Raw genomic sequence first — 26,890 nt, 5'->3', positions numbered from 1 at the left:
TTTGGTCCCTTAACAAGTGGGAGGCACATATGCAAACTGTTGTAATTCCTACACCGTTCACCTGATTTGGATGTTAATACCCTCAAATTAAAGCTGACAGTCTGCAGTTAAAGCACATCTTGTTCGTTCCATTTCAAATCCATTATGGTGGTGTATAGAGCCAAAAATGTTAGAATTGTGTCAATGTCCCAATATTTATGGACCTGACTGTATATAGTGAGTGTTTGAGTTTGTAAAGAAAAATACAAACACTGCTATTTTTTTGAACAGTCTAATAGTCACTTCAATTTTTTAGAGGAACAACACAAATTTGATATATTTTTCTTCATGTTTTGATTTGGAATAGAATGTGTAGTGTTCCCAATGCATTTGTGTGTATGGAAATAAAAGCTATTAGAAGAATTTTGAGCTTTATTCACTTTTTTTAAACACACTGCTATTATTTTGAACACAACTTGTACGTAGGCATAAGTCCACACATAATGCGCTTTGTCAGTTGGAGAGTCAAAGTGTCAGTCACATGACACAGCTGAGGACCGGAAGGAAGTATATAACTCACAAAGATAAATATACTACCTTCACTACACTTTACATTGTGGCCAGAGAATAAAAAGGTTTGTGGGAATGCTTATTTGACATAGTTTACTGCGCCTTCTTTTCATCTACTTTTCAAAAGTTGTGAGAGCAGGTGAAATAGGAAAAAAAAAAATCACACATTTTTGCGGAAAACTAGTACACCAAAATGTTTGACTTTTTAGCCTAGCCTAGTTTTTTGTCTTAAAGGAAGTGATAAATTAGCCCCCAAGACTCATTACATGGCGATGTAAAATATACTTTCGCAGTCCTTTTAAAAACTAGACAGAGACATGAATTATAAAATATTGGAAATTATTTATTTACTTACAAATCATATGCAAATATAAGTAAAAAAAAAGCCTTTGCGTCATCATATAAACTTTGTATCCCCAAGTATGTTATTACAGCATGTTGTAAGCAGCATAAAAGCCACTAGTAATAGATGCAGCGCACTCTGTGAAAGGGTACAACATCTACAGCCTTTCTGTTGTCACGTGCAAAGTCCCACAAAAAGTTATTGAGGAGTATAGGATTGACTTCATGGCTTATTTTTCCTCCCTTCTTTTTGAATAGTTCCTGCACATGCTCATAAATCAGCTCCACAGCCCAGATAGAGCAGCCCCTGATCTCCATCTCCTCCCGATCTCCATTCTGAAACAACCAACCTGTAAGAAGAGGAGCCATTCAAAAAGATCCAGCGAATCAAGATATATTTTGCCTCTTGTTAATGTACACTACCACATAAGGACTTTTCTCTTGTAGTAAATGTAAGATGTGGGGAAGAGGATTCGACAATCAATAGAACTGAATATGAGAGGAACGACCGCAACAATCGTTCCTTCCACACTCACTTTGTATCGGCCTGTGTAATAGAGGATAGGTCATCAATATGATAACCCCGGACAACCCCTTTAAATTTTTAAATTATTTTTCAATTTCACATTTTTTACACTGTGATACGATAGTTTGAAATTATAGGCCCAAAGCCAGAGTCTGTACTACTAGTAGATTTTGTTATGACAAAATGTCCTCTTTTGATTTTTGTCAGAAGCTGCATTTTTGTGTGTATTCACATATAGGTGTATGTAACTGTTCAATCCAGGTAGGAAGGTCTCCATCACAACAGCCACAACAGTGCTCTTGACAGAAATCAGAAGGGAACATGTTGTAATTAGAGCTTGTCAGTAGTGCAGACTCAGAATTTCAGTCAAACAACCATATATCAGCCTTGAATTACAATATTTTTCCACATTTTATGTACAGTATATTACTGGCATTTTAACAGGTAGGTCTCATTTGTTATTGTAATAGCTCTCCTTACGTCCATGAGATAAAATGTAAGTGGTGAAATGGAAACTAGTATTACTCCTCCTTGAAGTGTACTGACCTTCTTTTAGCTTTTTCACTAGCTCTTCCGAATATCTAATGACTCCAAAGTGAAGCAAAGTTTGAGGAACTCGATAGTCAGCAAACATGGTTATTTTGTCGATGTCATGGAAGGAGCCCTCGTCTTTTCCTTCTAGTACTGCCCAGGTGTCTCCCACAAGGATCTGAGCACGCTTATAGAAGGCCACCTTCTTACCCTGGAGAAGATTAAAAAAGGTTGTGAAAAGATTGAGGCTCTAACCTATAGCTGGATGTCCCCTTTAATTGCTTTGCATGCTGGGTAACAACCAATATGGCTTCCTTTACAATCCCCACAGGAGCTGTTGCCGACTTTCCCACATTCCTGACCTGCAAACCAGTTCAGCACTGTATTTGTCAATACAGGAGTGTGAAAGAGTGTAAAGGTATTAATTTTTGTTTTATAATAAAAAATTGAAGTAAACTTAAATGGGCTATCCCACAAAAATAATTACTACTCAAGGAACAGGGCATTTCAAGTTAAAGTGTAACTGTCATATTTTTTTTATTTGCTAGTTTATTAGAGCTAGGCATGTATACCTGAGTTAGTCTGTCAATGATTGTCAAAAGATCTGTAATTACCTTATAATAACAGCTTTCATTAATGTCCTCTGTCCCTTTCCACTGCTCCCTTAAAAGAAAGTTGGTTTGTCTGTCTCTGGCTAAGGGTACTTTAACACTAGCGTTAGAAGAATCCGTGTGCAAACGGATATCTTTTTTTCCATTAGACTTATCTGGAATAACAAATCCGGTATTTAGAAAGAACTGTGCATGCGCAGACCGGAAAACCGGATCCGGCAATTTCCGGAACACTTGGTACCGGATCCAGCATTAATACATTTCAATGGATCCGGCAAGTGCGGTAGAGCTCCGGGATTTTTGCTGTAAAAAATACCGCAGCATGCTGTGGTATTTTGTCCGGTCAAATACCGTACAAGGGACGGAACATCCTAAAGCATACTGAACGGATTGCTTTCCATTCACAATGCATTAGGACAAAACTGATGTGTTTTTTTCCGGTATGGAGACCCTTTACCGGATTTCACTACCGGAAAAGAATAACACTAGTGTGAAAGTACCCTAAGAAGACAGGAAGATGGAGGGTGGTTCTTCACACTGCATGCCTGCATTAGGCTTCAGAGTGAGGAGGCGTGTCACTCAGTAATGCAATCTGATTGGCTGGCCACAGCAAGTGTGTATGGGAAGTGAGGGAAAGCAGTTTTGACCTCAGAGAACTGGTAGAGGAGCCATCTTGAGAAAGTCCTCATATTGTAAATGTTTAAACAGCCGTAACTAAGGGAAAAACTCAAGGAAAACAGTGGTATGTGAAGAAACTAAATAATTCTTTATGCATAATTCGCCACCAGCAGTAACATATGCTAAAATTGATTTTTTTATGAAAACATGACAGTTACCCTTTAAGTTTTATTGCACTATACATGCAATAAAAAATATTGTTTTGCTTATGTACATTACATTTTTCTCTCTGGTGGCGCCCGCTGCTGTCTATCCTTGTGGTCCACCTTCTCTTGCAATCAGTCGTGACTACTAACTACTACTAACAAGCTCACTAGTTCCCATTCTCCCTTTCCTTTTCCCTCAGTGCTGGCATAGTGATCCCATAAAGAAGCAGGTGAAGCAGCCCTGATTACTTCCGAATACATAGAAATATATAGCTACGGTATATCTTTGTAGACATTGGAGAATGAGATTGTATGGACATTACATACCATATGTGTCTCTGGGGATATATGTCTGGGACTATTTTCTATGCAAGAAAGGAAGCAGTTAACATTAGATCATTTCAACGCATTCTGGCAATTGCTGCCCAACCAGAGAAAGGGAAGAATGTCCTCCAGGTAAGTGGCTAAAGAGAGTTTTAAGTTTGTGGGATAAATCCTTTAACTAAGAAATTGACGAATATGCTACTCTGATACTGTTACACTAATATTACACTTCATAGAACTGTTTTTACAACTGGCAGTACTCTAACCTGGTAGACTGCTTCATCTCTGTAGGATGGAAAGTTCTCTATCACCAGCTGCAAGAGTTTCACTGCACTTCTTTCACTCTTCTTTACACAGTTCAGAAAAGAGCCTCCAAACTTTTCCATCAGGATCTTTCCAGTCTGATGAAGGATCTCAAGACGAGTTTCAATCATAGTGATTGGAACATCCGTGTCAGAACGGAAAACATACTTTAGCTGGTCCAGTGATACAGTGGAATAATATGATGGCGTAGTGATTGGAATTCCTGAAAATGTATAGGGGAACATTTATTAAGGATCTTCATTGTGTTCAGAATCAAAGGCATAACTTGAAGTTCCTGTGCCCCAGTGAAAAATCTGTACCTGCACCTCCACCTATCCTGTGCCATTTATAATGCTAGGTATGATGGATACCTCTGTGCCCCATTCAGCTACACCCACATTCAGAATACAAATTTGATCAATCCTTTTATGTTAGCACTAGAATTGAGCAAATCTAATTGTACTAATTGATTCGTTCATCAAACGAGGGTCTGTCCCCACTGCTCAAGAGAGCAACCCTGCTTGATTGACGGGTCCGGACATCTTGTTTAGCCCTTTTAATGTCTGCGCTTGCACCACTACTCAGTGTAGAGGCACAGGTGCAAACTTGAAAGGAGCAGGTGAGGTGTCAGGCCCTGTCAATCAGGAAGGGGGGAGCCTCTCAAGTAGCAGGGACAGCCCCTTGTTTCTCAAGAACTCTGATGAACAAATCGATTCACTCATCTCTCTTTAGGACATATATATATATTGTGAGGCAGTGACAGGCCTCACAGCTGCTAAGTGAGAGATATGGCAGGAGTTTCCATTTCTTCGCTGTCAATCAACAGGTCAAAGGCCGCACCAGGTGGAACAATCAGTCTGGGATAAGAACCCAGTCCAGACTGTTAGGAGGAGGAAGAGTCTGTGTGCAGCAGAGGCCTGGGAAGGCTCTGTACAGGTGGGCTCAGCCGAGCTGGCTGAGGGGCCACAGGGCTAGGTGTTAGCCTGAACTTTGAGGGATTCTGCGAGGTCTTGGAATCGACGGTCGCTAAGCCAGAGTCAGGAGAACTTCTGGGCCACAATCCCCCAAAAGGTACTGGACTTTGTTACAGCCTGGAAGTGCTGGATTGTTAGGCTGGGAAAAGCCGCATGTTCTTCCCGTGTGTGAACGGGGCTTTCAGTGAGGTAGGGAGTCCTCATGTTTAGTTAGAGCCCAGCCGGGCAGGTGTTTTATTTGTATTGTTTGTTTTGGTTTTGCTGAGGTGCCAAATAAAAGCAATGTTTGGCCCCTAACCCTGTGGTCGATGAAGATCATTGTGAGAATGACCCACGAATAAGAGGCGATCCCTTACAATTGGTGTCGGATGCGGGCAAGTTGTCCATGAGAGAAGGGCAACTGTCGGTTGCTAGGGGCAACGGCGAGACAACAGGTGCTGCTGAAAGCTGTTTTGCAGTGTGTGGAGTTAAAGGGCCGGAAGCCTGTTTGTTCGGTGGAGCAGGTGCTGCTCGTGCTATTGTGGACTATTTTTGCTGTGGTGCAGAGATTTAAAGGCCCAGAAGCCCAGAGAAGAGACTGACTGAAAAAAAAAATAATAATGTTTTTTTTGTTGTTGTCACTATGAGGTCTGTGCAGACCCACCTGCAGCAGGACTATGCAATGGATGATTGTGAGGTCAGAAGATCTGATACAGAAAGATCCTGCGAGTTGGGGATTGGGGGAATCCCGCTGTGGGTCACTTTAGATTCCCGCCAACGCGTGTCCTGGGTTAAGCCCGGAGTACTGGACTTTCTAAAGAGGGGGCCAGAGACAGATGTCACCGTGTCTCTGCCCTTTATCACGGACTATGGCCCTGTGCAATGGGAGCTCTTAAAATGTGAGACCCTGGAAGAGGAGTTTGTGCTTGGCAAAGACTTTCCGTTCTTCTGACAGCTATGGAGCGGAAAAAAGGCTTCGAGTTGTGCGGCTGGAGTTCCAGAGGAAAATATGTGTGCTGTTGCCAAGGGCGATCGTCGGGAAGAAAAGGAGGTGGAGAGCGGTGCGGCTCTCAGGAGATCCTATGTTTCCTGCACGTGTGCGCAAAGTCCTAAAGAGTGCGGCTGGAAATACCGTCCAGGAAAAGTCGGGACTCCAGGCCATGCTGTTTCCGGTGGCAACGTTTGCAGTAAGGAGTCTGCGGGTGTTCGGAATACCAGGAACCAAGAGAAGGCTGGTGATCTTGGTAGAGATGTCCTGGGAATATCGTCGTCTCCCGAATCCACGACGTCAGGTGGTAAGATTGTTCCTGTTAATAGTTGTGTGGCAGATCCAGTGACCGTGAGCCGGCCGCAGTGGAAACCGGCTGGGTCAGTGACGAAAAAATCACTGAGGCGAAAAACCGTCTCGGAAGTGTATGACATTTGGAAAAACACAGTGTCTGAACAGGCGGGTAAGCCTGTTGCGGTTACTCCCTCGCAGGAACCTGCAGGGGAGAAGGTTTCTGGGTCGCCCAAAGAGCCTGTGATCAAAGCTAGATTTGGGGTGGTGAAAGTCAGAGATCCCATGCTAGCCCAGGTAAGAGGTAGCATGATGGCCGCCCCAGAGACTGGTAGAGTGTTACATGTTTGGGACAATTATGTGAAAAATACGGACTCTCAGGTGGTTCTCACTGAGGGAGAGTCTCCGATGAGAACTGGGACTTGTGAACCTGATGTTACAAATACGCTCATACATGAGGAAATGGTGGGCCGTAATTTCCCCTTATGCTTGGAGGTTTTAAGTAATGGAGACACTTCTGCAGAGAGTGACAAAACTCCTGCAGAACCTGTACCTGTCCCTTTAAATGATAATGTGAAGGAGCTGCACATTGAGAACAAGGGTGCAGATAAGGTGCAAAGTGATGGTACCATGTTTGCCGAAATGCATAATGGAAATGTGATGTCATGTGAAATATGTGATAATAATGACATGCCTTTTCCTTTGCAGGCTGTGATTGGGGAAAAAGCTCCCCCTGTTGGTAAACATGTGTCTGATATAAAAGTGTTGATAAATGTTGAAGAAACACCGCTAGGAGACCCCATTGTAGACAATGTGGCGGGGCTAGAGGGTGTACCACACGTACCAGATGTGGATGTGCAGTCTCCACAGGTTTCTATGATTAATAAAATGTCCCAGGTGGGGATTGACTCATGGGTGCCCCTAGAGGTCAGGGTTAATAATGACACGAGCAGTATAAGTGGCGTATGTGCCGTGACAGTTAGCAACTCCGAGAGTGAGGCTACCATGTCAAGACCCAGCAAAACTAAAGTGGTTACTAGTAGGGACCAGATGACAGTTATATCTGACGAGACGAGAGTTCAGTCGGGTGACAGCCTAGTGTCTGAAGCTCATATCCAGACAGTTGTAGATGACCTGACAGGACAGTACAGCTACAAACTTGAAGATGTTTTCGCTCACTCTGCACAGTCCCTAGATACACTAGAGATGGGGCTAGCAGTTCTCGCAGAGCAACTGCAGGATTCTCCAGAGGAGTCACAGAAAGAGATGAACGAACTGAAGGAACTACAATCGTGGCCAAAAGTTTTGAGAATGACACAAATATTAGTTTTCACAAAGTTTGCTGCTAAACTGCTTTTAGATCTTTGTTTCAGATGTTTCTGTGATGTAGTGAAATATAATTACACGCACTTCATACGTTTCAAAGACTTTTATCGATAATTACATGACATTTATGCAAAGAGTCAGTATTTGCAGTGTTGGCCCTTCTTTTTCAGGACCTCTGCAATTTGACTGGGCATGCTCTCAATCAACTTCTGGGCCAATTCCTGACTGATAGCAACCCATTCTTTCATAATCACTTCTTGGAGTTTGTCAGAATTAGTGGGTTTTTGTTTGTCCACCCGCCTCTTGAGGATTGACCACAAGTTCTCAATGGGATTAAGATCTGGGGAGTTTCCAGGCCATGGACCCAAAATGTCAACGTTTTGGTCCCCGAGCCACTTAGTTATCACTTTTGCCTTATGGCACGATGCTCCATCGTGCTGGAAAATGCATTGTTCTTCACCAAACTGTTGTTGGATTTTTGGAAGAAGTTGCTGTTGGAGGGTGTTTTGGTACCATTCTTTATTCATGGCTGTGTTTTTGGGCAAAATTGTGAGTGAGCCCACTCCCTTTAATGAGAAGCAACCCCACACATGAATGGTCTCAGGATGCTTTACTGTTGGCATGACACAGGACTGATGGTATCGCTCACCTTTTCTTCTCCGGACAAGCCTTTTTCCAGATGCCCAAAACAATCGGAAAGAGGCTTCATCGGAGAATATGACTTTGCCCCAGTCCTCAGCAGTCCATTCACCATACTTTCTGCAGAAGATCAATCTGTCCCTGATGTTTTTTTTGGAGAGAAGTGGCTTCTTTGCTGACCTTCTTGACACCAGGCTATCTTCCAAAAGTCTTCGCCTCACTGTGCGTGCAGATGCGCTCACACCTGCCTGCTGCCATTCCTGAGCAAGCTCTGCACTGGTGGCACTCCGATCCCGCAGCTGAATCCTCTTTAGGAGACGATCCTGGCGCTTGCTGGACTTTCTTGGACGCCCTGAAGCCTTCTTAACAAGAATTGAACCTCTTTCCTTGAAGTTCTTGATGATCCTATAAATTGTTGATTGAGGTGCAATCTTAGTAGCCACAATGTCCTTGCCTGTGAAGCCATTTTTATGCAACGCAATGATGGATGCACGCGTTTCTTTGCAGGTCACCATGGTTAACAATGGAAGAACAATTTCAAGTATCACCCTCCTTTTAACATGTCAAGTCTGCCATTTTAACCCAATCAGCCTGACATAATAATCTCCAGCCTTGTGCTCGTCAACATTCTCACCTGAGTTAACAAGACGATTACTGAAATGATCTCAGCAGGTCCTGTAATGACAGCATTGAAATGCAGTAGAAAGTTTTTTTGGGGATTAAGTTAATTTTCATGGCAAAGAAGGTCTATGCAATTCATCTGATCACTCTTCATAACATTCTGGAGTATATGCAAATTGCTATTATAAAAACTTAAGCAGCAACTTTTCCAATTTCCAATATTTATGTCATTCTCAAAACTTTTGGCCACGACTGTAGAGTCAATAATAGAAGCGGAAATTCTCCAACTTCAAGAGGAGCTTGCAGCTTCTGAGCGATCCAGACTTCATGCAGAGCAGGAAAAAGATGAGCTGGCTGATGAGGTTCTAAACAGCGCCTCAGAAACATCTGCTCTCTTGGAGGAGAAAAGACATTTGGAAGCCAGGATGGCTCAACTTGTACAAGAGTTGCGTGATCGGATGGTAGACCTGGACCACCAGAAACAAATTGTGTCTAAATTGGAGAAGAAACAGAAGATGTTGGACAAGCTCCTGGCTGAAGAGAAAACCACCTCGGCCAGATATGCCAAAGAACGTGACCAAGCGGAGACTGATGCTCGAGAGAAGGCGACCAAGACCCTCTCCTTGGCCAGAGCTCTTGAAGAAGTACTTGAGGAGCGAGATGAATTTGAGAGGCTGAACAGGCAACTCAGAGCAGAGATGGAAGATCTCATGAGCTCAAAAGATGACGTCGGGAAGAACGTCTATGAGTTGGAGAAGTCTAAGCGTGCTCTCCAGCAGCAGGTGGAAAATGAGAAACCTGAAGAGAAGAGTCCTCTGAAGGATGTCAAGAGGTCTAAGCCAGAGCCTGTTAGGAGGCGGTCTAGAGATGATGGCGCTGTAGTACCGCCCGAGGCAGAGAAGATGGAAGGTCTTTCTGCTGAACCCGTTGATGGGGCTGATGTGGATGCAGAGCCCAAGAGTCTCATGACAGTGTGTAACCAGGACCAGGTGGCAAAAGACGACCCCTCCGCCTACAAGATATTCCAAGTAGCCAGCCTGCTGGGGAAGAAATATGAGGAGATGGACGACCAGTATGCAGATCCTGTCTACTACTGTGGCCTGGCTCTCCCGAATTCCTCCCAAAAGGAGAACAGTGTCCTGGGTGAGCCTCTGGAGAAAGAGGAGAAGGACTTAAAAGGGCAAGTATATGATGCCGGGTCCAAGGAAACAAAGGCTGAAGAAGTTAAGGCCGAGATGTTGGGGGACGTGAAGTCCTCAGGTGCTGCAGAGACCGAAAAAGTCGCTACTGATGTGGAAAAAGCCACTAAAGAAGCAGAGGTCTCTGAAACTGCTGCCAACGTGGGGGAAACCACAGCTGGGAAGATGGAAGATGTGCACTGGAGGCACTTTAAAAAAGCGTGCGGGGACAAGCCTGCTCTGCTGAAGGAGAAAGGGTCGAGACACAACCATGAACTGGAACCGTTCAGTCAAGAGTTGCAGCAGTCCAAGAAAGGACATGAGGAGCATGTACAAAAGCCTGAGAATCAAAAAAGAGAGCTTGCTGATCATATAAAAACATCTTCTGAGAGAAGTTCCAGAGGCCGAAGGCCAAATGTGGAGAGAAAAAGAAAGAAAAGAGAGAGGCCATGGGTGCGAAGGCGTAACATCTTCGCTCGTGAAAGAGAGCACCTGCTCATGAGATGGGGAAGAAAGTCCCATAGATATGATCTACTCCAGAGTAAACTCGTGTTCATGACAAACCAAGCGCTGTTGTCCTGGGTCTGGCAGAATAAAGGGAAGACTGTAGGCCAGGTAGATGCCCTCTCACAAGCATCTGGGTTTGCTGCTAGTGTTCACCCCTACGGGCTTGAACAAAGGGGGGGGGGGGATATGTGAAGCAGTGAAAGGCCTCACGGCTGCTAGGGGAGAGATATGGCAGGAGTTTCCATTTCTTCGCTGTCAATCAGCAGGTCAGAGGCCGCACCAGGTGGAACAATCAGTCTGGGATAAGAGCCCAGTCCAGACTGTTAGGAGGAGGAAGAGTCTGTGTGCAGCAGAGGCCTGGGAAGGCTCTGTACAGGTGGGCTCAGCCGAGCTGGCTGAGGGGCCACGGGGCTAGGTGTTAGCCTGAACTTTGGGGGACTCCGCGAGGTCTTGGAATCGACGGTCGCTAGGCCAGAGTCAGGAGGACTTCTGGGCCACAATCCCCCAAAAGGTACTGGACTTTGTTACAGCCTGGAAGTGCTGGATTATTAGGCTGGGAAAAGCCGCATGTTCATCCCGTGTGTGAACGGGGCTTTCAGTGAGGTAGGGAGTCCTCATGTTTAGTTAGAGCCCAGCCGGGCAGGTGTTTTATTTGTATTGTTTGTTTTGGTTTTGCTGAGGTGCCAAATAAAAGCAATGTTTGGCCCCTAACCCTGTGGTCGATGAAGATCATTGTGAGAATGACCCTCAAATAAGAGGCGATCCCTTACAATATATATATATATATATATATATCTATCTCAATATTACATAATTATAGTTTATATACTGCAGTTGAAAAAGGACACAGGTAGTTCAAGACCAACATTTAATCCTATAATGTAGATTGAGAGGAAGGTAAACAACTCTATGAGGAAGGTGGCAAGTGTCCTAATTTTAGTGGTAAATATCCCATTCAGCTCCGGGTTGGCAATCAGAATAAATCCTTGGACCAACAGCCCATCTCCAGATTAATATCTGTGCTGTCCATACGTAATAACGCCAAATTTGATAATCTGACTAATACCTTGGTCGCTGTCTTCTTGTCATGTACATACAGTATATGCCTTTTTTGATGCACCACATGATTTCATTTACTTTGACAGTGGCTGTCAGTTACCTTGGTCCAATCTGGAGTTTGCTACCTAATAGAAGCTGATCAGATTAGTTTGAGAGTGACTGATCCCTCATAAACTCCAGGGTATATCTCTTAAAAAACATTTTAATATTATTGACACCTGAGTTATAGAAGAAATTCAACTTCAGAAGCAGATAGGTAAATTGAATGGGATATCACATCTGGCTGAACTCTGAGCAGAAACCAGAATTTCATTGGATTGTCAGGCCTCATTTTTTAATGTACAAGATAACTTGTAAGAACCTGGTGTGATAGGATGGAGGAACCAAAACGCTCTCCACTGAAAGACTATGAAGTACAGGGTGGCCTAAATGCACAAAGTATTTCCATGTCAATGTTTCTATTGCATTTTTGTGGCATCCCACTCTCCACACTCTGTGCTTTGCCGTTTGGTTAATGCTGCACATATCTCAGCCCTTTGGCTCCTCCAATGATTTGCCTTGCAGTTCCACAAGGTGCAGGAGATCATAAGGAAGGAGGATCTCACCGCTTTGCTCAGAGGTGGGCAGGATAAGTTTCTAAAATCTTGCCATCATTGGACAATGTTGCAGGATTCTTTAGAATTTCGGCAGCCCTTTTCTTCCCTTTCTTTCTCTTTTGTTGCTCATTCCTTTCTTTCTCTTGTTGCTCAATTAAGAGTTTTATATTTTGATATATATCTCTTATCGCTTGCACTTTTGGGCCTTATGCCTTGTGCAAGGGAACTAATTGTTTGTCCCTGTCATCACAGTCTGCATTCAGCTTTCAGGGTTTGCTATTGTCTTTATAATAAAAAAGGTAACTAAATTAATTTTAAAAAATCTCCAAAAGAAGGAGTTTATCTATCATCTGAGTACAGTGGTCAGTTCCTAACCAGAACTGCTGTTGGATAGCTCAGATGCAACTTATCCTATGCAGTTGTTAGCCTTCATAACTGCAATGTATTGAAATATGCCTCTATTTAAGGGTATATTATCCCCTTTGATTTTTTTAATCTTATTAAATTATATACAATTAGACATTAAGCCCGTTACAATAACGGATGCTAGAACAGTAGTGCATAAACATTAGTAGGAATAGTCTATATTAAAGAGGACCTTTCATCAGGCTAGCTCTAGTCTAATTATTATCCTACCTTACAGGGCGGCCCCCACTGATGCCATGGCATTTTATTTTTTTATACAGAACCTCACGTTCGTCCGCTGTTGGCTTGGTATATTTTGCCGCCTTATATTATAATAAGGCGACTCGGTTATACTAGGCGGAGACTTGTATTTTCCCTGGGAGCGGTTATCTTCTCCCTGGCTGTGAGCGCATCCAATCAGAGCGCCCCGCTCTTAGCCAGGGAGACATCCTTGAGCTCATTCTCCCTGGCTAAGAGAGGGGCAGAGCAGCGGCCCGATGGTTAGCCCCTCCATACAGCGGTCCCTAAGGACCATAGCATGGAAGGGGTTAAACGGCCGACATCAGGCCAGCACCGATGTCAGTTTTTTCAAGCAGAGTGTTAGCTGGACATTACAGCTAACACTCTGCGCCACTCTGCCATCCTGAGCCGAGAGAGAAGCTGCACTCTGCATCTCCTGAGCCGAGAGAGAAGCGTACAGCGGTGGGGGAACTGTGGCAGGAGCGGACGGCGGCAGGGGAGCTGTGGCCTTAGAAGTATCTATGGGCAGTCAAGTCGATGACACAGAAAGCATAGGATGTATGGACACAATAGCCACAGTAATTTACTAACCTTCATCCAAGGAACGATTTATGGCAGCACAAAATGACCAGTAGCCACTATACTCCTTTCCTTTGTACTTGACCAAGTACTTCTTATCTTGATTTTCTGACCAGAAGGAGAAGTTCAAAGTGTCTGCAAAAAACACCCAGTTGACAGCATCTTCCCCAGAGCCCTGTGGGTTTAATTCATGGAGGAATTTCCATCCCTTCAAGGTGAGCTCCTTACGATCAATCTTCTCAAAGAGCTTCTCAGCGAGGGAGTGCACACCCTCCATGTCCACAAACACATTCTTGCTGTTTTCAGTGATGAACTTGCCAGTCTCTCTGGGTCCAAGTGGAGCTGCCATTCTGATTTACTGTCCTGTGATGAGATTGAACAGTCAATATCTCTATACATTTGAAACAGTCCAGTTTGTGCAGGTATCACACTGCATCACATTATTATATAGTGACATATAGTAAATACAAATTATTATACTGTAGTTGTTATATGTGGAAATACGCGGGGTCGCTAAGTTCTGGGATGGAGATAGGGAACATTGCCTTTAAATAACTTTTAATGTCACTGACCACCTAAAGGCATAGTTATACGACAATTTTGATGTAGCTTTTGTAGTGTTTCCTGCCACATTAAGAAAATCAGTCAGTCAATAATTATGTTTGTAAAAACTGCATGGTTTGATGCAATTATGAAAACGTTTCCTATGGATATGCCATAATTGTTTATTAACCCTTTCCCGACTGCAATCTGTATATATACGTGATAGCTGCACATGCCCCGTGCAGCTATCACGTCTATAAACGTCAAGACAGTTCTTTAATCCAAGCGCTGCAAAGCGCTTGGATTAAAGCTTCTGCCCCTGCCCTGCTGCTGTCACGGACAGCATACAGTTCAGTAATGTCGGCAAGGGACCAATCAGAGTGGCCCCTTGCCGACAATCGATCCGATTGGTTAGTCTGTGCAGACTAACCAATCGGATCGCGGCAGTGGAAAAAATGCCGGTTTCAGGCTCTGATCTGCGCTCTGCAGATCACAGCCTGAAATCAGGTAGTGTCTCTGTGGCCCCCAATCTGTGCCCCCTTCCTGTGCCCCCCGATCTGTGCTCCTCCAACACCCCCCTGTGCGCGCCTGCCCCTGATGAAGTAGTTCCCCCGCCCGATCCATATTCATGTAGTCCCTCCCTGATGCGGTCCGCCCCATGCTGTCTCCCCGCCCCTCCTGCCCCAGCCTCCCTCACCCTCAGGTTAGCCGCCGTACCCCCAATACACCCCCCCCATTCCAGCGCTGCCCCCGATCCTGTGCCCCCGCTGTGTGTGTGGCGGCGGCTCCATTCCTGAGCCGCCGCCATCAGCAGCGAGTGTCAGCTCTATGCTGACACTCTGCTGTAACCCCATAGATGCCGCGGTTGCAGCATCCATGGGGTTAATAGAGGGAGGGAGCTCCCTCTCTGAACCATCGGGGCTGCAGCGCTGATAGCAGCGCCCGATGGTTGCCATGGCAACCGGACGCTTTGCAAAGGCGTCCGGTTGCCATGGCAAAGGCATCCGGTGCTGCCACCTACAGGGCATCTAATAGTATTATACTTTGCAATGCAAGAGCATTGCAAAGTATAGTACAGCCATCAGCCCCATTGGATCTTCATGATCCAAGAGGGACTTGAATAAAAAAGGAAAGTGAAAATAATAAAAATGAAAAATAAATAAATAAATAAAAATGTAAATTAAAAAAAGAAATTGCCTTTTCCTATAAAAAAAATGAAAAAATAAAATACACATATTAGGTGTCACCGCGTCCGTAACGACCGTCTCTATAAATATATCACATGATAGACCCAGTCCGATAAACACTATTAAAAAAAAAAAAAAAAAAAAAAACTGTGCCAAAAAAAGCTATTTTTGTCACCTTACATCACAAATAGTGCAACAGCAAGCGATAAAAAAGGCTTATGACCCCCAAAATAGTACCAATTAAACCGTCACCTCATTCCGCAAAACATGATACCCTATTTAAGACAATCGCCCAAAAAATATAAAAGCTATGGCTCTCAACTATGGAGACACTAAAACATAATTTTTTTGGTTTCAGAAATGCTATAATTGTGTGAAACTTAAATAAATAAGAAAAAGTATACATATTAGGTATTGCCACGTCCGTAACGATCTTCTCTATAAAACTATCACATGACTAACTCCTCAGATGACGCTGTAAAAATAAATAAATGAAAGCTGTTCCAAAACAGCCAATTTTTTGGTCACCTTGCCCTATAAAGTGTAATAATGAATGATCAAAAAATCCTATGTACCCAAAAATGGTACCAATTAAAACCTCAACACTTTCTGCAAAAAAACGAGCCCTTGCACAAGACGATCGGCAGAAAATAAAAAACATATGGCGTTCAGAAAACCAATCCAGCAAAATCTGCCTTCCAAAAAACCGTATGGCATTCCTTTCCTTCTGCGCCCTGCCGTGTGCCCGTACAGCAGTTTACGACCACATGTGGGGTGTTTCTGTAAACCGCAGAATCTGGGTAATAAATATTGAGTTTTGTTTGGCTGTTAACCCTAAATGTGTTAAATAAAAAAATGCAATAAAATGGAAAATCTGCCAAAAATGTGAAATTTTGAAATTTCATCTCCATTTTCCTTTAATTCTTGTGGAACACCTAAGGGTTAAAAAAGTTTGTAAAATCAGTTTTGAGTAACTTGAGGGGTGTAGTTTCTGCAATGGGGTCATTTATGGGGGTATCCACTATGTAGGCCCCACAAAGTGACTTCAGACCTGAACTGGTCCTTATAAAGTGGGTTTTGGAAATTTTCTTAAAAATTTTAAGAATTGCTTCTAAACTTCTAAGCCTTCTAACGTCCTAAAAAAATAAAATGACATTTCCAAAATTATGCCAACATAAAGTAGACATATGGGAAATGTTAAGTAATAAATATTTTATTAGGTATGACTTTCTGTTTTAGAAGCAGAGAAATTGAAATTTGTAAAATTGTGAATTTTTCTAAATTTTGGGTACATTTTGGATTTTTTTCATAAATAAAGGTGAAATATATTGACTCAAATATATGACTATCATGAAGTACAATATGTCACGAGGAAAACAATCTCAGAATGGTTTGGATAAGTAAAAGTGTTCCAAAGCTATTACCACATAAAGTGACGCATGTCAGATTTGTAAATTTTGACCTGGACATTAGGGCATCAATGACCCTTGGTCATGAAAGGGTTAATGATGTTTGGTAATGCCTCTTCAAAAGTGTCTCACCATAAAAAACGTATACCTATCCACAGTGGTCATATGCTGTTCCTGCACAGGTTACACTGAGGCCAGTGATTAGCCGGACAGTGGACATATGCATGCTGACAGCACGTCGCACTTCCTGTTTAGTGAGGACCGGAAGCAGCAGAGACGGGAGCTGGAGATGGATCCAGAATGCTGGGTAACAGGCGAGTCTTTTTTTTTTTTTTTTTTTTACTTTGGCACCCTGCTTTAGGCTTTAACTTTTTCTAGATCTCGATGTACATGTACAAGTCCGGTATTTATAAAATAGGGCCCAGGGCTAATGTCTGCAATTAGCGATAACACGATTGCAGATAACACCGATTGCGTGGCGTCGGGGAGTGTTGGTTCATTCTGAAAGCTCTGGTCTCCTTTGAAAAAACCAGGGCTTATAAGAGCTGTAGCTTCTATGGAGCCGGTAGGTGGAGGGCTGCATGAGAACATAGAAAATCTGCAATGAAACTGCATTAGCAATTCAATGCAATGTATTGCTTATCATGGTGCTCTTGGGCGACTTAAAAAAAAAGTTTTAAAAAATATTAAAATTCAAATCACCCCCCTTTCGCCATAATTAAAATGAATAAATAAATAAATAAATAAACATTATAGGCATTGCCGCATCCCAAAACACCTGTACTATTAAAATATAAAAATATTATTCCCATACAGAGAATGGCATAACAGAAATAAATTCACAAAATAGACAATTTGCCATTTTTTGTCACTTCCCCTCTCAAAAATTTTTAATAAAAAGTGATCAAAAAGTTAAACACACTTCAAAATGGTATCAATAAAATCTAAATTGACCTGCAAAAAATGAGACACCACACAGCTCTGTACACATAACTATAACAAAATAAAAAAAATTCCAGTATCAAAACATAAGAAAAGCAATATAAATGTGGTATTGTTGTCATCATAGTGAATGAAGGGCACGAGTTAATTTTACCACATAGGGAACACAAAAACAAAATCCATAAAACTGTGTCGGCATAGCTTTTTTCTTTCCAGCTTCCCACTAAATCGTATGCAACAATAAATGGTGCCCTAGAAATTATAACTCGTCCCACAAAAAACAAGCCCTCATATGGCTATGTGAAGGGAAAAAAATAAAAAGTTATGATTACAGGAAGGCAGGGAGTAAACACTGAAACCAAAGAATGCAGGGTCCTGATGGGGTTAATAAAACAATTTGTGAAAGTTATATAACTAAACTATCATTAAAGTCAATAATACCAAAATACATAACGCACTGGATAAACGAATGAAGCAACAACACACTGTGAGACCATACTAGTGGGAGAGATCTATCAAAACTGGTGTACAGGAGAACTGGCTTAGGCTACTTTCACACTCGCGTTTGGTGCGGATCTGTCATGGATCTGCACAGATGGATCCGTTCAGATAATACAACCGTCTGCATCCGTTCAGAACGGATCCGGTTGTATTATCTTTAACATAGCCAAGATGGATCCGTCTTGAACACCATTGAAAGTCAATGGAGGACGGATCAATTTTCTATTGTGCCAGATTGTATCAGTGAAAACGGATCCGTCCCCATTGACTTACATTGTGTGCCAGGATGGATCCGTTTGGCTCAGTTTCGTCAGACGGACACCAAATGCTACAAACAGCGTTTTGGTGTCCGCCTCCAGAGCGGAATGGAGATGGAACGGAGACAAACTGAGGCATTCTGAGCGGATCCTTTTGCATTCTGAACGCAATTAGGGCAAAAACTGATCCGTTTTGGACCGCTTGTGAGAGCCCTGAACGGATCTCACAAACGGAAAGCCAAATCAGATTCCATCTTTCACAGCTCCTTTGGAAAATGAAAGGTGGAATCTGATTGGTTGCTATGGGTAACTAAGCCAGTTCTACCTTACACCAGTTTGATAAATCTCCCCCACTGTGGGGTACATAAATGCCTGCTCCTCCAGTAAGGTCACAGCTAATGAAATGATCACTTACCTTCGCCTTGCAGGAACAATGTGTGACTGTCGCAGCAGAAAAGAACTTGTATATAAGCAGGAAACTTGGCACGTGACTGCACACGTCATATGCTACTGGACAAAATCAGTTACTTTGGAATAAACGAATGAGCGTTACAACATCAATGATAATAACTAACATGAGAGCACAAGTTCACAAGGAGGGGAAGAGTCTGGACTTGTTTATCCATGACTCATATGGCAAACAATCATTTTATGGTTGAAATTTCATAACCACTTTCTGGCTACTTTTATTAATGTGTTTGTAAGATGACTACATGGCATATACTAATGTATCCTTTATTGATATTTTACACCATTTTCATAAGGTATGCCCCTTGTTGGCCAAGTCCCTTGTGCTGCCCACATTGAGGTCCCGTCCATAAAATGGCTGCTGACAGACGGTCATGTGACCAGATCATTGTCTCTTCCATGTAAATACACTGCACCTGCCATCTGTACTTGCAGTTGAGAGTTTAGTGCAGGTGCAGTGTGTTAGAAATGAGGAGGATGAGCGATGTATCTGGTCACATGACCTTCCGTCAGTGGCCATCTTATGGACAGGACCTCTATGCGCAATTTTTTTTGACTAGTGCATCCAAAGTGACAGGTGCACATTCATAAAGATAACATGCAGACAGCAAACAAAATACGTATGGCAGCACATCATTATACATGCAAACACAATAACTAGGGATTAGGGGAGAGGCAGTTCTGTTAGTGTTGGGGACCCATCTGCAGAAGCCACCTTGACGTTGGTAGATGGGCCCGACACACATTTGATCAAAAATGTGCGTAAAGGACCTCTATGCGGACAGCATAGATTTCCCTTAGAAAAGGACATGGCTTATGAACTACAGCAAATTCTGCAGAATATCTACAGTCTCTATTACTAAGTGCCATATTGTCCTCTTACATACACATTGGCCAACAGTAGCCAGAAAGTGGCCACTGCTTTAACTGATTTTAGTCTCTATGACAAAGGTGGGTTAAAGAAGAACCTGAGTACAGCGCTTGGCTATCTCCGGTGTTCCCATAGAAATAAATGGAGCAGTGATACACATTTCCGACCAGCCACTCCGTCCATTTCAGGGGGGCTCCATAAGGTACGAGGCCTCCATTCTCGTGAACGATAGGGGTTCCAATGGTAGGATCCCTACCAATTTAATAATTATCCTCTATCCAGTTGATAGAGGATAACTATTTAATGCAAGAAAGTTGGCTTTAGGTTAAAAGGGTTCTCTAGGATACAGATATTAATGACCTATCCTCTGGAGAAGTCATTAATGTCAGATCGTGGAGGTTTTACACCCCTCACAAATCAGCTATTTCAGGCTGCTGTGGCACAGTAAGGGCTCTTTCACACAAGCGGATGCCGTGCGTGAAATCTGCTGCGTGAATGACAGCCAAGCCCCGCTCCGGACAGCAGAGACACGGACGCATTAACATGATTGATAATGCTCCGTGCCTCTCTGTGAACCTTTTTACTACAAAATCACAGTGACAACTTTATCTCAGGCTACTTTCCACACTAGGGTTCGGGGGCTCCGCTTGTGAGTTCGTTTGAAGGCTCTCACAAGCGGCCCCGAACGGATCCGTCCAGCCCTAATGCATTCTGAGTGGATGCGGATCCGCTCAGAATGCATCCGTTTGGCACCGTTTGTCCTCCGCTCCGCTCAGCAGGCGGACCCCTGAACGCAGCTTGCAGCGTTCGGGTGTCCGCCTGGCCGTGCGGAGGCAAACGGATCCGTCCAGACTTACAATGTAAGTCAATGGGGACGGATCCGTTTGAAGTTGACACAATATGGCTCAATATTCAAACGGATCCGTCCCCCATTGACTTTCAATGTAAAGTCGAAACGGATCCGTTTGCATTATCATGAACAAAAAAAAAAAAAATAATACAATTTTTTTTTTTTTTTTTTTTATGGTAATGCAAACGGAATCCGTTCTGAACAGATCTAAGCGTTTGCATTATAGGTGCGGATCCGTCTGTGCAGATACCAGACGGATCCGACACCTAACGCAGGTGTGAAAGTAGCCTCACTGTGATTTCGTAGTAAAAAGATCACAGAGAGGCACGGAGCATTATCAGTCATGTTACTGCTCCGTGTCTCTGCTGTCAGGAGCAGGGCTTTGGCATTCTTTTACACAGCGGATTCCACGCACGGCATCCGCTTGTGTGATAGAGTCCTAAAACCTAGCTGATAGCTCCTGAGGATGGGTCATCAATACTGTATGTATAGCCCGAAGAACTCCTTTAAAATAACTATTTACTTACCCTTTAAATCTTCCACTCCCGGATGACAGTTCTGTCTTTGTTTAAAAGGTTGCAAAAATGATACGTACCAACAAATGACTGCAGATATGATGTCTATAAGGTCAAGTTCTAATCACTACAGGAAAAAAAAAAAACACATTATTTCTTATCCCAACTCAGCTTATGTCCACATTTTAACCTCTTAAAGGGGTTGTCCCACAAAGATATTCTAGTTTTCAAACCAGCACCTGGATGTGAATTCTTTTGTAATTGCATGTACCTTATTTTTCGCTTTATAAGACGCACCTAGGTTTTTGAGGAGGAAGATAAGAAAAAAAATAGTTTGAACCAAATGGTGTGCTTTTGGTGGGTTTTGAACTAATGGGGGTCTGTTGATGATGCACTGTTATGGGGAGGATGTGTGGATGACACACTGTTAGGCAATCGTTCCGTGGCTGTATTGCGGGCCGCATACGGCGGTTCCGCAATACACGGGTCACCAGCCGTGTGCATTCCGCATTACGGATGCGGACCCAGGGCCGCTGATAGGCCAGTACAGCTGGCCCAGTTGTACCGGGCCCGGCTGGCAGGGGGGCCCGGGCAGCCTCGACATAACCAAACCACCTCCGGACCGCTGTACGCAGATTCGCGTTCCGGAGGTGGCAGCCCTGCGCTCAGCGACGCATATACGCGTCATCTCGCGTGAGCCGGGATTTCCTGTGAACGCGCGCACACAGGCGCGCGCGCTCACAGGAACGGAAGGTAAGAGAGTTGATCTCCAGCCTGCCAGCGGCGATCGTTCGCTGGCAGGCTGGAGATGTGTTTTTTTTAACCCCTAACAGGTATATTAGACGCTGTTTTGATAACAGCGTCTAATATACCTGCTACCTGGTCCTCTGGTGGTCCCCTTTGTTTGGATCGACCACCAGAGGACACAGGTAGCTCAGTAAAGTAGCACCAAGCACCACTACACTACACCCCCCCCCCCGTCACTTATTAACCCCTTATTAGCCCCTGATCACCCCATTATAGACTCCCTGATCACCCCCCCTGTCATTGATTACCCCCCTGTCATTGATCACCCCCCTGCTAAAGCTCCATTCAGATGTCCGCATGATTTTTACGGATCCACTGATAGATGGATCGGATCCGCAAAACGCATCCGGACGTCTGAATGAAGCCTTACAGGGGCGTGATCAATGACTGTGGTGATCACCCCATATAGACTCCCTGATCACCCCCCTGTCATTGATTACCCCCCCTGTCATTGATCAACCCCCTGTAAGCTCCATTCAGACGTCCGCATGATTTTTACGGATCCACTGATAGCTGGATCGGATCCGCAAAACGCATCCGGACGTCTGAATGAAGCCTTACAGGGCTTACAGAAGGCGGCGTCTGGGGAGGGGCCAAGGGCGGGGCCAGGGGTGTGGCTGAAGGAGGGATCAGGGGGTGGAGCTGAAGGGGGCCCCGTCATGTATGCTGTACGGGGCCCCATGATTTCTATCAGCGGCCCTGTGCGGACCCATTCACTTGAATGGGTCCGCAAATCCGGAGATGCAGTGCGTAACAGAAGCACGGAACGGAACCACTACGGAGTGCTTCCGTGGGGTTCCGTTCCGCAAAAAAATAGAACTTGTTGCGGTCCCCAATGCACGGAACGGAACAAATACGCTTGTGTGCAAGAGGCCTTATGGGGGATATGTGGATGACACTGTTATGGGGGATCTCTGGATGACACTCTGCTATGGGGGATCTCTGGATGACACTCTGTTATAGGGGAACTGTGGATGACACTTATGGGGGATCTGTTTATGACACTGCTAAGGGGGATCTCTAGATGACACTGTTATGGGGGATCCGTGGATGACCCACTGTTATGGTGGATCCGTGGATGACACTGTTATGAGGAATCTGTGGATGACACACTGTTATGGGGAATCTGTGGATGACACACTGTTATGGGGAATCTGTGGATGACACACTGTTATGGGGGATCATTGATCAACATACTATTATGGGGGAATCTGTGGATGATGCACTCTTATGTGACTATAACCCCCATCATCCTAAAGAATTCACCCATATACTGAGGGGGATTATAGTGACATTAAATATAAACACTGTCCAGGGACTGTAACATTATTGGCCTGTGTTTATATTAAATATGACTATAACCTCCCTATCCATAGGATGCGCCCCATGTACTGCAGTACATGGGTGCATTCCTATAGAGGAGGGAAGTTATAGTCATATTTAAAACACATTTCATTTTTTAGACCGGCCCCTGAGCTGTCATTCACCCAGGACTTTAGGTGACAGGCCAGGGAATAGCCCAGGGCGACAGAGGGCCAGTAAAATTCCGTTGCTGCTTTCTCTCTCACAGCAGGAGCGGCGGAGCTCTGTAACAGCGGCGCTCGTGGTACGGCAATGAGAGGGTGCAAGCTGATTGGTGGAGGCAGGGAGCAACAGTAGTTTCCCGCCGGCGCACACCACCAATCAGCGTTACATGCATGCGGGCGGCAATACAATGCAGAGAAGAAGAACGGCTCTCCTCTCTTCTCCTCCTCTGGTATGGAGCGGACCAGGCCGGGAGATCTGTGGTAAGGACGTGTGGGCTGGCAGAATTCACCATCACTGAATGCTTAACTGTCGCCGCCCTCCTCACACTAAATAAACACGCTCAGGAGCAGGCTTAGCAACGGCTCCCGCTATCCTACAATATGGCCGGCCATCTTGATTTGAGGCACATTCGCTTTAGGGGGAAAGAAAGTGTCTTTTAGATTGAAAAATATGGTAATTAAAAATTATACTAAATGATCTTCGATTTTTATTTTTAACAAAATGGACTACACTTTTGGACCTTAACCCCTTAAGGACCCGTGCCATACATGATGGCGGGCTGATCGGGCGGGTGCAGAAGCTACGCCCGCCCGATCAGCTGAAGGGGTCCAGCAGTCACTGATAGCCGGACCCCTGCTGTATGCGCCAGCCACGGTGAAAACACTGATGCCGGCACATTAACCCTTGCACTGCCGCGGTCAGCGCTGACTGTGGCACGTGCGGGATCATGACGGGTGCGGGGTGGCCTTAGGCATCGTGGCTGCCTTCCGTGACAGCCTGTGAGATCCAGCCCCCTGGATCTCAAAGGAAGCAGGCTGTAAGTGTATTACAGTGTCTAATACGCTAACAGCCAATGCATTACAATATAGAAGTATTGTGATGCATTGTAAAGGGGATCAGACCCCCAAAAGTTGAAGTCCCAGAGTGGGACAAAAAATAAAGTGAAAAAAGAAGTTAAAAACATAAAGTTAAAAAAAAAATAAGTTTCAAGTAAAAAAAAGGATCCTTTTCTCAAAATAAAGAGAGACATATAAGGTTTCGCCACATCCGTATCGACTGGCTCTATAAAAATACCCACATGACCTAACCCCTCAGGTGAACACCGTAAAAATAAAAACGGTGTCAAAAAAGCTATTTTTATTACCTTACATCACAAAAAGTGTAATAGCAAGCGATCAAAAAGGCGTATGCCCCCCAAAATAGTATAAATCTAACAGTCACCTCATTCCGCAAAAAATGAGCCCCTACCTAAGACAATCTCCCAAAAAATAAAGAAACTATGGCTCTCAGACTATGGAGACACTAAACATGTTGTTTTTTGTTTCAAAAAATGATATTATTGTGTAAAACTTAAATAAATAAAATAAAATATACATATTAGGTATTGCCCATGTCCGTAACGACTGCTTTATAAAAATACCACATGACCTAACCCTCAGGTGAACACCGTAAAAAATAAAAACGGTGTCAAAAAGCCATTTTTGTCACCTTACATCACAAAAAGTGCAATAGCAAGCGATCAAAAAGTCATGCACCCCAAAATAGAACCAAATCAACAGTCATCTGTCTAAGACAATCACCCAAAAATAAAAAAACTTTGGCTCTCAGAATGTGGAGACACTAAAACATGAATTTTTGTGTTTCAAAATGCTGTTATTGTGTAAAACTTAAATAAATAAATAAACAAACGTATACAGTGCTCCAGACAAAAAAAAATGACCAGGAGCCATTGGCTCCTAAACTAAAAATTTAGGAGCCAAATTAAATTTTTTAGTCGCCAAATTTAAATGCATATAATTTTAAAAAAAAGGACTTTGAGAAGATGAGACGCAGGTGCACTACATATAGGAGAAAACAGCACCACATGCCTCTCACATCCAGGGACATTTTCTGGGGAACAAGGTGACTAAAAATGGCGAATTGCGTGGTTTAGAGTTTTTTTTTTTCTGTTACTGCCTTCACCGAGTGGAAATATTTTTTCATATTTTAATAGCTCACACTTTTTGGGACGTGGCGATATGTAATATGTTCTTTATTGTTTGTAAATTTTATATGTAAAACTGGGAAGGGGGCCATTTAAACTTTTAGTATTTTGGTGTTTTTTTTAACTTTTTATTTAATAACCATTTCTTCCCTTAGGGACTAGAACCTGGATCTTTTCATCCCTTGTCCTATTCACCCTGATAGATCTCTATCAGGGTGAATAGGATCTCACATCTCCCTGCTGCCCTGTGCATAGTGCACACAGCATCAGGGAGCTGAACATGGCAGCCAGGGCTTCAGTAGTGTCCTGGCTGCCATGGTAACGATCTGAGCCCCAGCAGTGTAATCTGCCACTGCCACAATGAAAGGGATGGGGACCCTGTGATCACCATATAATAGTGGGGGGGGGGGGGACGACGACTTGTGGCTAGTGATAATGGGGAAGGGGGGGAGAGGCTTTGGGAGAGCGCACTGCACCACTAATGAATGTTTAAAGAGGACCTTTCGTGGGTCCAAAGAATATGAACTTAGTATTAGGCTGCATAGAGCGGCGCCCAGGGATCTAAGTGCACTTACTATTATTCCTGGGCGCCGCTCCGTTCGTCCGCTGTGGCCCCCGGTATTTTCAGCATTCAGAGGAAGGAGGAGGAGACGCCAGTGTCTCTCCGTCTCCATGACAGCAGCGCTGTCCAATCACAGCGCAGAGCCAGGGAGGTTTTTTTCCTCCCTGGCTCTGAGTTCTGTGCTGTGATTGGACAGCGCTGCTGTTATGGAGACGGAGACACACTGGCGTCTCCTCCTCCTTCCTCTGAATGCTGAAAATACCGGGGGCCACAGCGGACGAACGGAGCGGCGCCCAGGAATAATAGTAAGTGCACTTAGATCCCTGGGCGCCGCTCTATGCAGCCTGCTGATAAGTTCATATTCTTTGGACCCATGAAAGGTCCTCTTTGACTCATTTATACAATTGTCTGCAGCGGTATCACAGACCGGGCACCCGGCCTCAATAACAGGGCATGTGATCTGAGGGGAACCTGAGGGGTTAATGGCCGCGGATCGCATGCCCTGTTATAGAGGCCGGGTGCCGGGTCTGTGATACAGCTGCCGACACTTATGTTTTACATTCATTGGTGGCGCAGTGGCGACAGCTCCTCCCCTCCTCCTCCCTGCTATATCCCCATTGGTGGCGCAGTGGCGACAGCTCCTTCCCTCCTCCTCCCTGCTATATCCCCATTGGTGGTAGTGGCGGCCGCGTCACAGTGGAGAGGGAGGGACTCCTTCCTTCTCCACTGTGCGGTGTGCTAGTGAAGAGAACTTGGGCTGCGCAGGATCGCAGCGGTACAGTCGCAAATGGCGACAAGACTAAAAAGTCTTGTCGCCATCTGCAAATTTTGAGGCGCATTGGCGACCGTTTTGGTCGCCATCTGGAGCCCTGGTATAGATATTAGGTATCGCAGCATCCGTACGAACCTGCTGTATAAAAATATCACATAAACTATCCCCTCAGGTGAACACCGTAATTTTTTAAAAATAAAAACTGTGCAAAAGAAGCCATTTTTTTTGTCACCTTACATCCAAAAAAGTATAATACCAAGTGATCAAAAAGTCATACACACCCCAAAATCATACCAATCAAAC

The 26,890-nt window shown here is 44.2% G+C and overlaps 1 protein-coding gene across 1 annotated transcript; it reads right to left on the bottom strand.

Annotated features, from left to right (window-relative positions):
• Positions 1–879: 879 nt before the first annotated feature.
• Positions 880–18,786, bottom strand: LOC121008311 (queuosine salvage protein-like). The gene is made up of 5 exons (XM_040440763.1): positions 18,647–18,786; positions 13,405–13,755; positions 3,974–4,233; positions 1,964–2,159; positions 880–1,241 (listed from the first exon to the last, which is right to left on the bottom strand). The coding sequence occupies exons 2-5, from the start codon at positions 13,739–13,741 to the stop codon at positions 1,009–1,011; spliced, it is 1,026 nt and encodes a 341-aa protein (XP_040296697.1). The 5' UTR covers positions 13,742–13,755; positions 18,647–18,786; the 3' UTR covers positions 880–1,008.
• Positions 18,787–26,890: the final 8,104 nt, after the last annotated feature.

The sequence above is a fragment of the Bufo bufo genome, chromosome 7 (assembly GCF_905171765.1).
Source record: "Bufo bufo chromosome 7, aBufBuf1.1, whole genome shotgun sequence".
Lineage (NCBI taxonomy): Eukaryota > Metazoa > Chordata > Amphibia > Anura > Bufonidae > Bufo > Bufo bufo.
Note: the sequence above shows the minus strand (reverse complement) of the source record. Positions and strands in the feature narration are given on the sequence as shown.

Bases quoted from the DNA above. Each gene is read 5' to 3' on its own strand.
- LOC121008311 (XM_040440763.1), bottom strand. From the start codon at position 13,741: ATGGCAGCTCCACTTGGACCCAGAGAGACTGGCAAGTTCATCACTGAA. The intron at 4,234-13,404 runs GTTAGTAAATTA...ATACATTTTCAG, and splicing joins AAATCGTTCCTTGGATGAAG to GAATTCCAATCACTACGCCA. The intron at 2,160-3,973 runs GTTAGAGTACTG...AATCTTCTCCAG, and splicing joins GAGATGAAGCAGTCTACCAG to GGTAAGAAGGTGGCCTTCTA.